A 15,796-nucleotide genomic window follows, 5' to 3' on the forward strand; every position below is an offset into this window, starting at 1 on the left:
TTTGACCACATTCTAAATGCCATTGTATTCAAGTACTTGAGGTGAATTTTGATACTACATTAAGTTAGTCATTAACCCTATTAAAACATCTGCTTTATTCTAGTCAACTCAGAGAAAGTACTCATGGAATCATAGAGAGAACAGGTGGGTCGAGAGTGGGATGGGATGGTTCCCCTCCTCCCTCCTCTTCTCTAAGTCGCACCGCCACCCACCCACCCCAACCACCACCGCCACACAGACAGAGACAGAGAGACAGAGAGACAGACACAGACACAGACACAGACACAGACACAGACACAGACACAGACACAGGCAGACAGGCAGACAGACAGACAGACAGACCGACACACACACACACACACACACACACACACACACACACACACACACACACACACACACACACACACACACACACACACACACACACACACACACACACACACACACCGCTGTATCCGCCCCTGGAGAGAGTTATGTAAACTAACGCACGTATGTGGACTTCAATGTCTCTCCGCCTCTGACAAAATCCTTATTTACAGCTGTAGTTGATACAACACAGGTCTTTTGGTGATGTCAGTGTGAAACTTATGACACATAATTTTATTACTTTTATAAACGATCAGGTACTGCCATAACGCATTTAAATACTCGGGATTATTTTGATTGAAACACCTCAACCTTTACGTGCATTCTGATTGGTTTGTTTCTTAGTGGGACGAGTAGTGGCGAGTGGCGGAGGTGGCTTAACTGGGTTTCAAAGGTCCAGTCTCCGAGATACACTGCCCGGACAGACGGTTCCTTCGAGCTGGACGCGTAAGTTATGTAACCTTTTGGGTTTGCATTTCACTTTTGAGCTATATTCAAGCATGTGCTTTTCAGTTCTTAAAGGACTCCATGAGTTGTTTTTTTTCTTGCCCAGGAGTTTTTTTCTCCGTGGTTACAACATACAATGCCTTAGTAAAGCCTTTTCATTGTAGACAGGTGGAGAATATTTGAAAGCGTTTTTGTGAAGAGTACTTTTCGTCAAGCTGGATGGCCTCAAGTTTTAGCATGATTACTACTGGAGAATTATTCCATAGTTCATTTGCATGCCCCAGACTGATTTTTCAGAGATTTCAGGATATGGAAATGAGGGGTTTGTTGCTTAGACTTGTAACCTACACCCTTGCAAATGTGTGTCAGTGTTTATGTATAATATATGTTCTTCAGTGGACAGTAATTACGTGTACGTATTATTTTTGTAGCAATGAACTTCACTTAATGTATTCAAAACAGGTAAACTGCTGACATTACAAAAAAATACTTGGGATCTGTTATCGTATATGACTCTTGTTTATTAGTTTCCGTCGATGACGTTAAGGCAATGGCATTACTTCCACTTAAACCTGGCATGAAGCCTCAAGGGATAAATGTCAGGTGTTGTTCAGTAATGTTTACTGCTGTCAGGTTTAATAAAGGGTCAAGGACTGTCTCTTTTGTTATCACACTCCTGCCTGTGCTACCTGCAAAACGTGACGTCACTGTGCGGCAGCCAGGTACTCAGATTCACAATATGTGCACAATGTGCTGTCACTCATGATTATTCATGACGCTAGACCAAGGACACTGTTTTTTATTAGATAAAGGAGGATTGCATTTGTGTGCATAACTACAACCTATGGATGCGTTTTTCTCATACGAACCAGTAAAAAGCACACAATATACCCATTCCAATCTCACTTGAAACAGATCATAATTCACGCTATCACTAGCAAGGATGTGTGGTCTTCTGATTGGGTCAGGTATAGAGATCAGGTTATAGATCGGTTCAAGAGAAGGAACACGGGACGCAGAGAGGCCTTGGGTAGGTGACCGCGGTTGGCAGCTTGACTCCTGAGAATTTCTAGGACTTCACATCCCCTCACGATCAGGTCTCACACAAACTAACAAAACTCCTCTAAATAAATTTTGTATTGTGTATTTCTATTGCGCTTATCGTTGAACTAAATGTCTTCAAAGCGAGGACACCTTTTTTCAGTTGCTTCCATCAGACTTCATATCCCCTCCTGGGAGCCGTTGTACAAACGACCTTGGCGCTAAGGTGACCGTAACTCTCATAACTTAACATAGACTTAAGGTGGTCTTATCGCTGTGGTTGTTTCGTACAACAACACTCTGTTCCACAACGAAGCACATGTTATACTTGTGATCCCACCTTAGACATGTGAGTTTGTCTGTGATCTGACCGACAGACCACGGGAAGCATAACCAAGACACTCCATGCACGTCTGTAATACCAACACGTCTAGTTTAATGTATTTTGTCCAAATAAAGACAGTCGTTGGCTCCTAATTATTATACATGTATCTTGTTTAAACACTTCCGAAGCCCTTTTCTGTAGAATATGTTTATTTTAGAGACTAGATGTGAGTCTACTCTTGTGGATTTGTGTCCAAGGCCGAGAAAGGCCGTAAAGATCTGAAATCGGATCCAGTTATAGCTGAAAAAAGCCTTTGTGAGAGCTGCGTCATCATGGATACATTACCTTTCTTACAATTAGGAAAATATCTTTCAGATACGTTTACAGGTCCCTGTCATTTCATGCTCAAAGTATTTTTATTTCACAATGTTCCGGTGGACCAGGGGGAGTTTGTATGATCGCGATGTTGTGTCAAGAATTGCTGCGTAATGCAACACTCCCATGTTGTCTCCTGCATCTATCTCACGCTTTGAAGTTATACATGGCCCCTTTCGTACAATATTCGTGCGAATCCCTGAGAAACTTACATCGTGAAGATCCAGGTAAGAATAGGTCTTGGACGCCCAACTCTTATCTGCGACTGAGGGGGATCATATATCGGCTGTCAGATTTACATACAGACCCAATGTTGGCCACCCTTCTTCACTGCCAGTGTCACGGAGATGATGCAAAGTCGACTTCGAGTAATGGCTCTGTCTAATGCATTACAGAACTGACAAACTGGGTGAAGCAAGGTTGACTTCGAGTAACTACTCTATTGTGCACTATAAAACTGGCATGCTTGCAGCCACTACCTAGGGTGACAATATGTTCTTCAAACAACTTCCTGTCTTGATATCAGATGGTGAGATATGCTGTCGCACTCATCGAGCTCTTCCCAACCCTCATTCTGAAGTAACGTTTTAAACTGTCGATAATACCACTGAGTTAGACCCTATGTTCATGTGTGTGTTTGGAATTAATTTGCTGATTAGGTCTGACAGGCATATTCAGAAAATTAATTCCAAGCACACATTTGAACTTTAGATCCTCCTGACAGGCTGACCTACTCAGAAAATTGATTCCAAACACACACGAACTTTGGGTTCCAGATCATTAGTTTCAGTTCTTTACTACACTCCATGCTTCATTTTGTGTTCATTTTTATTGTTAACAGAATTATTTTATGAAATATTAACACTGACTGTCTCATTATGTCTGTTCCAAACCATTCACTCAGTCAATGTCATCTTGAAACAATTAGTGCACGTGGCAGCCTGCTCACTGACCACTGTGGACCTCTGCGTTGGGCAGTACATGTTAAACTTTGGCTGTCACCGGCTATTCTCACTACTCGTCGGCACTCTTCCACTTACAATCCAAAATGGCTGCACCGGATGTATTCTTTTCTTAACAATTAAAAAACAAACTTTCCTCTCTCTGTCTACACTGTTGGGGTGACAACATCCTCATCCAACCTGTGGATTGTGTTTTAGCTGTCTTCAGAGCTGTGCTGTCACAACTTGTAACATGTAACGAGTTTCTAAAAATGTATCACTACTGTTTTTGTGTGTTGCATCATCTTTGACTGCTGCAGATTTCGCGCATTAGCTCCTTTGCCTATCTCCTTTTCGTGAGACAAACGTGTGACGTCACGTAATACTTCAGCAGGTCTCACACAAACTAACACAACTCCTCTAAACATATTTTGTATTGTGTATAGCGCTTATAGTTGAACTAAATGTTTTCAGAGCGAGGGCAACTTTCTTCAGTTGTTCCATCAGACGGATGTCGTCCTCTATCCTTTACACGAAGTTTGAAAGTCTTGAACTGAAAAATATAAAACAGACTTGCAAGAATAAACATGTCTTGTGAGATAATAGACATGTAAGGTTAAACATGTCTTGTGAAATATAAACATTTTTACAAACTAGAAAGAGGGTTTTGATCTTTTGGGGGGTCTACATCTTGAGTGCTGCTTCCGACAGTGTAATCTTTCAATCAGCCTGACGCTTCTTTATAGGACACACTGCTATACAAGATGGCCGAGATCAACGCCTACGTAAAAGACTTCTACAACTCCACTGCCATCAAATGTGACTTCATCTGCAAGGTAAATGACTGGGACCTTACACCTGACATCAAGAAGATCGTGTCTGAGCTTCACCCAGAGACGATGAGGAGGTATGTGAGATGATATCGTCTTGAGCTGGTTAACTACTGATTGAAACTGTCTTTGAAGCAGAGGATTGACAGGTTTAACATTGAGGAGGGTGGTCAGTTGGTCTGTAAATTTCCAGTTTTCAATAACACATACCGTTATAAAATATTGGTAAAACTTTGTCCAATTTTCCCGTGTTGATACAATTATAGAAATAAAGTTGAGGATTTCTGGACGAAATACATCTGATACCTGACATGACACATGACATGATCCCGAGTCCGCGGGTAAATGAAATGCGTGATGTACACACATTCTGTCCAGTGGATGAACAAGGGGGTGTCTGTTGGAGGGGAGTAATAATAATAATAATATTATTATTATTATAAAAGCAGAGGTCAATATTTCACGTTCGTAATGCCTACCTCATATATTCAACAAAAACCAAGTGACAGGTCTAGTTATTTATGAGCGTAATGAATCTTCTCTAATTAACGATGGCTTGTAGTACTAATGGTTGCCGCTTGGGCATATCTAGTTACTAGGTTAATGGAATTCCTGAAGTACTGTTTAAACTGCATAAAACCTCACTGTTGTAACAGAAGATGGGACTGACGATACATTTAAGGCTGTAAATAAGAACGACTACTTATCATCAGGTATTACGGTTCCGGGCTTATCATTCCCGAAGGCATTGAAGGAAAGCGTATCCTTGACATTGGCTGTGGATCCGGCAGCCTCGTTTTCATCCTCAGCAAGTTAGTTGGACCAACCGGAAGTGTTGTTGGCATGGATATAACCCCAAATCTGGTAAGTACAACTTGACAGAGCGATTATTTCATGGAAATGTTGACACCAATGCTCACAGTCGAAATGTAGAGCCTATGTAAACAGAAAAAAACTATTTTTGAAAACAACAGCAGGGGAAATTGTAACTGCAGCAAAAAGTAAATCATGCAAAGAGTTCCCAAAGTCAATGAAGAAGTATTGTAACACTACCAGCTTACAAACATCACCCCAAGTAACTGGTAGAAACACTTTAGTAACCTCTTCAACCCGCAAACAGACTGCACACAGTTTGATAGACATGTGCGAACATTCATTGGAAACCATGATGTTTTTAGTTGTGAACAATGTAGAGATTGTGACGATATCTTGGGTGACGAGATCTGAAATGATGAAATTTTGAACGCAGTTAAGAAACTGAAAAATGGTAAATCTCGGAGGGTTGATGGTATTTCGACGGAGGCCATTAAGGAAACCTGTTCGATATTAATACCCTTCCGTAAACGTCTTTTCAACGAGATTCTCAACACTGGTAATTTTCCAGATTCTTGGATCTTTGGTCTTATCGCTCCGTTACATAAAGGAAATTGATCTACTGGATGTAATTAGCAAAGTATTCACAAGTATTATAGAAACACGTATACAACTTTGGGCCTCAACACAGGATGTAATATCAGAGTCTCAAGCAGGGTTTAGACAAGACTACAGTCCTATTGACCAAACATTTGTATTAAACGCGATTATTCACAAGTACCTACATAAGGAAAAAAACTTTAAAAAAATATTTATATTCTTTGAGCTCAAAAAAGCTTTCGATACTGTTGACAGAAATAAGTTTCTAAATATATATACTTCTCAACAATGGCCGACATGGTAAAAGTGGCACTGTTTTACATTCAGTGTATACTCATACAAAAGCCAGTGTTAGATGCACTAAGTACAGTATGTCTGAAATATTGACCCAAGACCTGGAATACGACAAGGTTGTATAGAGGCGCTTTTATTGATGAGGCTGTAAATGCACTCAATGTCAGTTCTTCTGTTTGCGGATGAGGTCACTATATTTGGAGACAGCGTTATGAACCTACAGAAATAGATTGATACCTTAGGACAATATTGTACGAAATGGGTATTATCAGTTAATACAAATAAGACAAAGGTTATAGTTATTTTTAAAAGAAATCATAGAATAGCAGAATCAAATGGAAACTAGAAACTGTCTCCTATTATAAGAATCTGGGATTAACGTTGTCTTGTAGCAATGTATTCACAAAAGCTTGTGATGCTTTGTGTAATTGTTTCCTATTAAGAAATTCATGTACAGATATAAAAGTCCGTTGGATATATCTTTCAAAGTCTTTGATTGTTAAATCCAACCTATGTTATTATGAGGAGCAGAAATCCGGGGAACTGTTATGCGCCATGGCATAGAAGAAATCTCTTCAAAATTTTGTATAAACATTCTTAGCGTTGGTTATCGCACACCGATTCAGCTGAATGTGCTAGATACCCTTTACGGGTAAACTATATGTCATGAGTCTCGTTTCGTTCTCGTTACGTCTGCTTCGGCAACCAGACAATCGTTACTCACATTGCTCTTATGATATGTTGAAACGTTTAAACGACAATGCGGATGATAACTGGACAATACGATCAAAGTTATTTCAATATGGCTTTGGCTATGTATACGTATGTATATACCAGAATGTTCGAAACTGCGAATTGTTTTTAAGTATTTTTGTATAATGTTGTAAAGACATGTATTATCAAGAATGGACACAAGATATGAGGAACTCAGAATCATTGTACGTACCCTGCCTTCTAATCTGATATTGTTCCAGAATTGTTTTTGATTGTTGTCTCTTCGCAACATCTGCACAGATCTTTAACAAAATTCAGATGCGGTTCCACCAACCTGAAAATAATTTCATATAGTGTAGCCATGTGTGGTTATTGTAAAAGTGTACCAGAAGATGAGTACTATGTGTTAAGGAAATGTCCTTTATATGCATCGGCAAGAACCCACCGCATATCAAGCATCTGTATTATGAACCCAAATAAAGAAAAAAATGTTCATCTTCTAAATGCTAACCATAATGTTTTACTCCGTCTAGCAAAACCATGTCCATGCGCTATGTAAAAATCTAATTCCAGATGTAATTTTGTACTATTGGCCTCATGGCCACATATACAAAATAAACCTGTCTGTTTGTCTCCTCACAATCTTGTGCTTATTCCTCATCTTAACTAACCCGCTGAACTCATGTCAGAACGGGAACTAGCCCGAAAAAAACACACTTAGGACTGTCCGAAAAAGTGTTTTATATAATTGTGTTTTATCTGATTCTTTAAAACCGCCAAAATGCGTGTAAGACGGATATCTTTCTGTTTAGTTCCAGTCTGTTGAGACTGATCATTGAATCACACTGGAAGTTCCTCTGGCACAGCAAAATATAATCTAAACTACTTCTTTCAGATTACCGAGTGTAAGAACAGAGAGGACTATCACCGCGACAAATGGGGATACGACAAGAAAAACACAGAGTTCTTCGAAGGCAACGCCGAGGACATTTCGAACTTGGCGGATCAGAGTTTTGACATCGTTGTGTGAGTGGAGCTAACATTTACTAGACAGCGGTATTCCCACCTGTTAGTGTGGATTAGCGCTAGTTCCAGAACGTGTTGTAAAGGATTGTCACAGAAGGTCAAATAACTCTGAACTATTCCGAAACACTGATCTCTGCTTTTGCATGTTTATTGTTTTGTTGTTTAACTCACAGTCTAAATTCAAAACCAGACTGACAGTTAATACTACAGAATTGTTAATACTAGTCACAAGTATATACGTTATTTCATGTTCATGAGTTGAGAATGTCTGGGCGTTGACGTAATGCGAGAATATACCCGCTCTATGGCGGCGGCCTGTAAATAATCGAGTCTGGACCAGACAATCATGAAGCAAGCCAGAAGCATGAGCTTCGACCGCCAACATATAGCTGGAATAAATACAGTTTACAATTATCTCAATTGATTATTTTTCATATTCAACACCCATCTCTGTATGCGCAACACATATGAATACTTACTGACAACTTAAAGACTGGAGCGATAGAAAATAGCACAGACCAGACAACGTCTGCTTCAGCTTTAACTATAGGGCTAGTTTAGGAATGCCTTGTCATTGTCAAGTTTACTGCGTTCATTTACTGTGTTCTGGAAAATAATGTCCTATACAAACGAGTGGTCGAAATACAAATACGATATACGTGTGAGATACGAAGATTCATTTCAAGTTCGTTTGTTTTATATGCGATGATTGCATGTGTGTCTTTTCGGAATGATCAACTGAGGCAACTTCTTTGTATATGATACTCCTCTTCAAATTTCCTTTCAGGTCCAATGGTGTGTTATGCTTGGTACCCAACAAAGTCAACGCGTTCGCCGAGGCCTTCAGGTTATTGAAAGTAAGAGAGATAGAGTTTCAACTCACCACCTGACTTAACTCTTGTACTTTAAAATCAACTGACGTCCGTTCCCCCCGCTATCTTTTAAATCAATTTAAGACCGTGCTTTTTCCAATCCTTGGCAAACAGCCTACAGCCATCTCACTTCCTAAACTAACCTTCCCTTAGTTTTAAATCAAGTCACAACTCTCTTACATATTCTCATACTTTGATATACATTCACTATTGCCATACTTCCTTCAACACTTTAGAAGTTGACTATTTAAAGCGTCTGTCCGCTAAAATTTTGTTGCGTTATAATACACTTGATTAAGTCCATAGCGTCTTGTTTTCGGCCAAACATCCTCTTGTCAAGAAAGGATGAGGGTTCGACTTTTTATTACATTTTAATGGCCGCATTAGGAAAAAAATTGATTTATAAATTGAAAGTATTAAATCGCGAGTTCGTGGAATTGGCTCGCTTGGCAAGATGTGTACTATACCAACCCACACACAACACAACACCTGAGTAAAATAAACAGCAGTCACAGGATCATTTTACATGATAATCCGATAGTAATCAATCAGCTTTCAAAGAACACAAACATCATACGTAGATTCGTCATACATACTACACTGATCACGACACACATTCAAAAGTATACAACGTAATGACATTGTTAAATATTCTACACATCAAGCCAGTGGGCGTTCATACAATCTACATTGTACACAGTTACAAAACAGCATAGTGTTCACAACTTAATACAACAGATGAAATTTGAATAGATGAATACAATAGATGACTGTCATCCGCATTATGTACTTATTCCAGCTATCGCCGATAATCGCGTTTACAGATAAAACTTACGATAAGGTTATTGTGAACTTGAGATTATGTCTTTTAGATGCACCAAGGCATCGATGGCCAGTCGTGAGTATGCCACGAGGGTATACGTGGCACGCGCGTTGTTTCACCAGCGTGAACTACAAACAGCCGTAAGGACAGATACATTGCACCTTGGTTCTTTTAGCTTTAGAGATACTGGTCATGGATTAAGTCCGATACTTGTTATCATTTTGGCTCTTGACAGGTTTACCACTGAGGAACGTGGTCAGTTGGTCTGTAAATTTCCAGTTTTCAATAACACATACCGTTATAAAATATTGGTGAAACTGTCCAATTTCCCCGTGTTAATAAAAGTAAATCTTTCAGCCCGATGGCGAATTCTACCTGAACGACGTGTACGGTGAGACATCGCCACCTCCGGAGATACAAAGCGACCTCAAAGCTTGGGGTGAGACTGTATGATATGTTATGTTCATTTAATCATCTTCAGGGAGAAAAACACATTTTCTCCAAAGCGTGCCACAGGGCACCATACAGATAAATTAAGTGTGGTCATACCTTCTGATGATTCTAAATAAGCTTTGAGACTGGGAGTGCCACAGTTTGATGTGGAAAAATGGGTGCTGAATCCTTAGCGTTGGTCAAAGGTATCGTATTTTCCATAAATTAAATTGAAAGGAACAGAATATCAATATCTGGTTTAACCTCCGCAAACATACCTGACCCTCCACCACATCAACTGTATCAGACGTTGGATTTGGCGTCCTGCGTTCTGTTCTTGGTGGATGGTTTGTTCTAGTGTATAAACACACACATCTACAGACACATACACGCGCGCGCGCACACACACACACACACACACACATTCTTCATGGAGGGTAGGGGGCCAGGTATGTTATTAAAATTGCGGAGGTTGGACCATATATATGGTAGGGGGCCAGGTATGTTATTAAAATTGCGGAGGTTGGACCATATATATATATGGTCCAACCTCCGCAATTTTAATAACATACCTGGCCCCCTACCCTCCATGAAGAATGGAACTACCTGGGCATACAGCGATGTGAAAATTTCACTTATGTTGAAGTAAGATGTATTTATTTGAAAATGCCAATGCAATAAAATTAGAAACTGACATGAAATGCTGTCGATTTGGTTCCACCAAGGTGTGTCAATATGTAACAGCTGGTGTTTTAGTGTTAAACGTTATGCTACTTCCATTTCACCTTTCCCTACAACTTATAACTTGCCCGGAGTTTCGTTATCTTATTACATTGTGTAACGAACCTTGGCTGTGTAGATATTGTTATTATATGTTATTAGGAGAGGTATTAACGTAACTTATTACTTGTTTACCAATCCACTTCACGTTTGCTGTGAACTATGTTGTTTTAGTTATATCGCGAGCCAACGCGCTGAGGTGCTTCAGGATGTTAAGGTGTTATGATATGCTATATATCCCACAGACTTGGGTCTGACTGGGTCCCAGCGTCCGGGTGAATTGCTCGCCTCGGCCAAGAAAGCAGGATTCACCACTCCCTACCTTACTTGTGTCAGCCCTGTCAATGTCAGTGAGGCTTACAAGGCAAAGTTGCGTAAGTAACCACATACTATAACTATTGACAGACTGGTCAACCTGTGCATGAAGTGTTCAAGGTTAGCTATTGCACGCATGGCAATCATGCTGCTCTTGCAACAAGCTGATGATTTCCCCGTGTCCATGTATATCTCACGTCTTTCAGAAAAGAGCATAGATTACAGTGTTTCGTCTGCTGTTGTACCGCTCACCGTTTAGGAATACCCGGCGTCATCATTGTTTTGTTGCGAAACCTAACATAAATTCTCAGAATTTCTCCTTACTGTGGAGGAGGCATTACTTACTGTTAGATTACATACGCCGCTTCCCCATATAGCACTGGTCACGAGTAGTAACTGAGTAAACAAGTGATGTTTTGTTAATGCTCAGCGGGAAGGAGGTATGCCTGCGCGGGCAACCGGATGTACCGTTTGGGAAGCGAAAGTAACAGAGGGCCGGCTTCGGTGACATACAAAGGCAACATCAAAGGTCATGAGTCAGAGTTCAGGTGGGACGTCAATTTGACCTTTAAGGTGAGCTATGAGGTGGTTGGCTGATGTTTCCTCAGCATTTTTTAGCTGGAACTTTGCCTTCTTAATTATAAAGTCATAAGTATCGATCTCCGCATGAAATGTTCAGGTGGGACGTCAATTTGACCTTTAAGGTGAGCCATGTTCCTCCTAGAACTTTTAAAGTCTGGGATAGAAACGCCAGCCATTGATTTCCTATGAATCGATTTCCGCACGAAATGAGTAAACCTAATGAGCGAATTTTACCACCCAAACCCGTTCGTGGCATCATGGCGTATCAGGGGTGCTGAAGAATCTCCGAGGGAGTATAATGGTAGTGGTGAAAAGAATTGTTGACCACCGATACATATGATCCGCAAACATTTACCTCTGGCGTGCAGATGGTGAACTGGGTATTTGATGGCTTGAATTAAATGATTCATGTTATCAAACAGTCTTGCCGAAAGGTTGTGTTTAAAGTTTCTTAGTTTCTAACATAAGACTGTCAAACCTCAAACTCGTTGCATATAGATTTACTGCCTTTTACCGCCTTTTATCTCGTGAATTATACTTTTGTTGTCTTCTTGTGTCATACTTATAGCATCAGGAATGGACCATTGTTATTATTCTCATAAAAACCCTTCCCTTTCAGTGTGGGAAGACAGTTACAGTGGACGGTGAACTTGCTACAGTTCTAGCCAGAACTCGCTACAGTACGTTCTTCGACCTGGCGGACGCCCCCGGACCGGTCAACACTCAGCGTGTAAGTTCAACAGAACCTTGGGAATCGGACCCGGGCCTTCGGCGTGACGAGAGAACGCTTTAACCACTACCCCACCTCCACGGGTGGTTTAGAATAATGCTTAATGTTGTAGCTCTGTTGTACTCGCCACACACGTTCCCTTGTGACTGCAGAAGCACATCTTTGTGTGAAGATCTCTCTTCCTTTGGAACATCTGATTGGTGGTTTGAATCCCAGAATCATTCAGATTATTTGCTCTCAGTATCGTTCCGATATTCGGAATTTTTGTCGCAATGGAGAAGCGTCTAGGTTCTAATCACACAAAAGGGTTCAGATAATTTTTCTGATGAAATATCAGCCCTGCTGCTAACGTGTGAAACATGCAGAGCTTACATCAACGCGCTCTGTAAACGAAAATCACTCCAAATACCTTTGTAGATCTGCCACCCGTGAAGATCCGTGTGGGAAATGATCATTAGCAACTCATGCTTGTCGCACAAGACGACTAAACGGTGCTCAGGCTTGCCGGCGTGGTTGACACATGTCATCGTGTCCCAATTGTGTAGACAGATGCTCATGTTGTTGATCACTGAATTGTCTGGTCCAGACTCGATCATTTACAGACCATCGTTATATATTCCTGAGTGCAATGCCAAACATCAAACCAAACAACCTTTGTGGACCTCTTTATAGCAGCACAACTGCAACTAGTACTCGTAACATCGGTACACATGTCTTATTTCAGGGCCAGAACCCCTTTATGTACTTGGACCAGTTAGAAACCGGGGGTAAGAGTCTTCCCCACATCTACACGGTGGAGTAAGAGGCTACTTACAATGGTGCGATGTAGTGAAGAAACACGTCAGTGTTGTTACTCGCCACTGCTACTAAGGAACTTTAGAACACTAGTAACCAGCTTTTTGTAATGGAATACTAAAATACGACCACGATCACGGGTCCCGCAGGATGGTTGCCGTTGGGACACCGGATATTGTATTACGAAATACTTACGTTGGGACAACGGAGATTGTATTAAGAAATACTTTCACTTTCTCATTCAAACGCCAAACTTTGTTTACAACTTGTGTCCTCAATAAAAAATTAGTTATTGAAACTCGATAGTCACATGTCAGTTTTGACCAACGTCTAGGGCCTGGACATCATGTTTCGCCAGATCATTTTAAGGGCCGAGTCAGTGGGAATCATGGCTGGAATTCTGCTCTATTAGTACCTAACATTGTTAGTTGCAGATGAGAAATACTTATATTTTGTTCAGTGGTAAAGTGTCCGCAATCCTAGTGCTTTGTATATGGAGCGCATGTCTCAATCAAGAAACATTTCGTTAATGGTTTTGTAACCTGCAACATATATTTTACAATTAAACTGACATTAAACAAGTGTCTTGGTCTTCTTTAGCAGTCGACTTTATGATGGACGTAATGTTCAGTGTCCAGCGTCGGTTACGATTCTGAGCAACATATGCTATTGGACATCATCTCTGATCGGGAATATTTAAGTGAGTGAGTTCTAAAGGTCTGACTCAAGTTTGAACCGCATTCCAGTCTAGACGTCCACAGACTGCACACGGGAAACATCTTTGTGATGAACTGGGAAGAGCCAAGGGGTCAAAATGAAATAAATAATAAATACAAAATGATGATAATACACAAACCAGTCAAAAGTGCATAGTGGGTCACACAGTGAGGCAGGCGAGGGGACAGGACATCAGTAGCGCGTGTGAAATAAATCATAAATACAAAATGATGATAATACACAAACCAGTCAAAAGTGCACAGTGAGTCACACAATGAGACAAGCGAGGGGACAGGTCATCAGTAGCGCGTGTGACCACCCTGAGCAATCATAAAAGACAACACACCTCTGCTCATTGCTATCAGCAATCAGCGGATGACGCCACTGGGAATAATTTTCCGTAAGTCCAAGGGAGTCTGTTCAAGTTCCTGCCGGTTTGGTGGTCCACTCTGTCTCTGCCGACGAGCATGATGATCCCAGAGATGTTATATGGGCTTCGTGTCTGGGAACGCGATGGTCAAGACAAACGTTGTGCGGGATTTCGCGAATTTTGGCCTTACGGTGTCGTGCTGCTAAAAAGACTTCTCTTGGCTGTTGTCGAATAAAGGGCTACACAAAAGATCTCAACACGCCATCCTTGTATCAGGCATTCAGATGTCCTCGAATAATAACCAATCGTGTTGTTCTCTGGCAACAAATACCACCCATGCCATGACGCCTTGCCCATCGTACGTACTTCTTGAAATCCCGTGTCTGCCATCGTTTCTGAACCAGCTGAACCGACCTTTATCTGTAAGGAGTACTCTTTACCAGTCACGTCGCTGCCACCGACAAATGGTTTGTGTTCATTGCTTTTCCGGTCGTGACGGGTCAAGACCTTTCTACGAAAGGCTCGTATATCAGACATGCATTGTCGCCGATGGCTGTACGTCTGGTGATGGTGTTGGGGCTCATGGGATACGATGACAGTTCCACACATGTACGCACGCTAGCAGAATAAACAACGTTATGCCATTAACAACTGTTAGTTAACACTGAACGTCAACCGGGGAAGTAGGTCGACACTATATCTGTATTTTAAATTTTCAAAGTACCTTAGTTTGGGTTGTAGAGGAGTGATCTCCAAACTGGGAATAATCAGCTATACGGGTACCGTACATTATTAAGTGCAAGGGAGGTCCATTATATGTGTATTTTAATTAGTAGTCATAATGGGAGTAGTCATAATGGGAAGATACCATAACCTCGAGCCGTGCTTTATGCGACGCATATTGGCTAAACCAGTCGTCTCGTTGAACTTGCGTAGGTCCTGGTATATTCGTGGTGGTTTTTTTTGTCTCCGTATGCGTCCTCATGAATGGGTATTCATACCATAAACTGTGTTTTTCCCATTTTGAAATATGCAGTTTCCTGACGGCTGCTTTGTTGTCGGGCCCATGCTGTATTTTGGCGCGTGTTATTGCTTGGATTGGAACCTGTACCAGAGTTGATGGTTCTCGTATACAGTTACAAAGTGATAATGTTTCCCGGTAGTTCATAACAAATCTAAACGTGTTTACAGTGCAGAGACATGAACTTGTTTACAATGCGAGAGACATAATCGTGTTGACAGTGCGAGAGATGTAAAGGTGTTGAAAGTGTCAGGGAAATCTACGTGTTTACAGTGTTAGAGACATAAACTTGTTTAGAGTCATGGACGTGTTCACAGTGCTAGATACATAAACTTGTTAGAGTCATGGACGTGTTGATAGTGCTAGAGACATAAACTTGTTTAGAGTCATGGACGTGTTCACAGTGCTAGAGACATAAACTTGTTTAGAGTCATGGACGTGTTCATAGTGCTAGAGACATAAACTTGTTTAGAGTCATGAGAACGTGTTCACAGTGTTAGAGACATGAATTTGTTTAGAGTCATGGACGTGAGTGAGTGAGTGAGTTTAGTTTTACGTCGCACTTAGCAATATTCCAGCTATAT

At 40.9% G+C, this 15,796-nt stretch overlaps 1 protein-coding gene across 2 annotated transcripts; it reads left to right on the forward strand.

Annotated features, from left to right (window-relative positions):
* The first annotated feature begins 673 nt into the window (after positions 1-673).
* LOC137299159 (arsenite methyltransferase-like) lies at positions 674-13,686 on the forward strand. Of its 2 annotated transcripts, none has more exons than XM_067831711.1 (10): positions 674-816; positions 4,245-4,405; positions 5,042-5,192; positions 7,645-7,775; positions 8,563-8,632; positions 9,828-9,909; positions 10,928-11,056; positions 11,428-11,570; positions 12,199-12,309; positions 13,034-13,686. In XM_067831711.1, exons 2-10 carry the CDS (start codon positions 4,263-4,265, stop codon positions 13,109-13,111), a joined length of 1,038 nt encoding a protein of 345 aa, XP_067687812.1. In that variant the 5' UTR covers positions 674-816; positions 4,245-4,262; the 3' UTR covers positions 13,112-13,686. The 2 variants fall into 2 exon arrangements, with proteins under 2 accessions (XP_067687812.1, XP_067687813.1); XM_067831712.1 differs by lacking the exon at positions 674-816 and adding an exon at positions 2,643-2,784.
* Positions 13,687-15,796: the final 2,110 nt, after the last annotated feature.

The sequence above is a fragment of the Haliotis asinina genome, chromosome 10 (genome assembly GCF_037392515.1).
Source record: "Haliotis asinina isolate JCU_RB_2024 chromosome 10, JCU_Hal_asi_v2, whole genome shotgun sequence".
NCBI lineage: Eukaryota > Metazoa > Mollusca > Gastropoda > Lepetellida > Haliotidae > Haliotis > Haliotis asinina.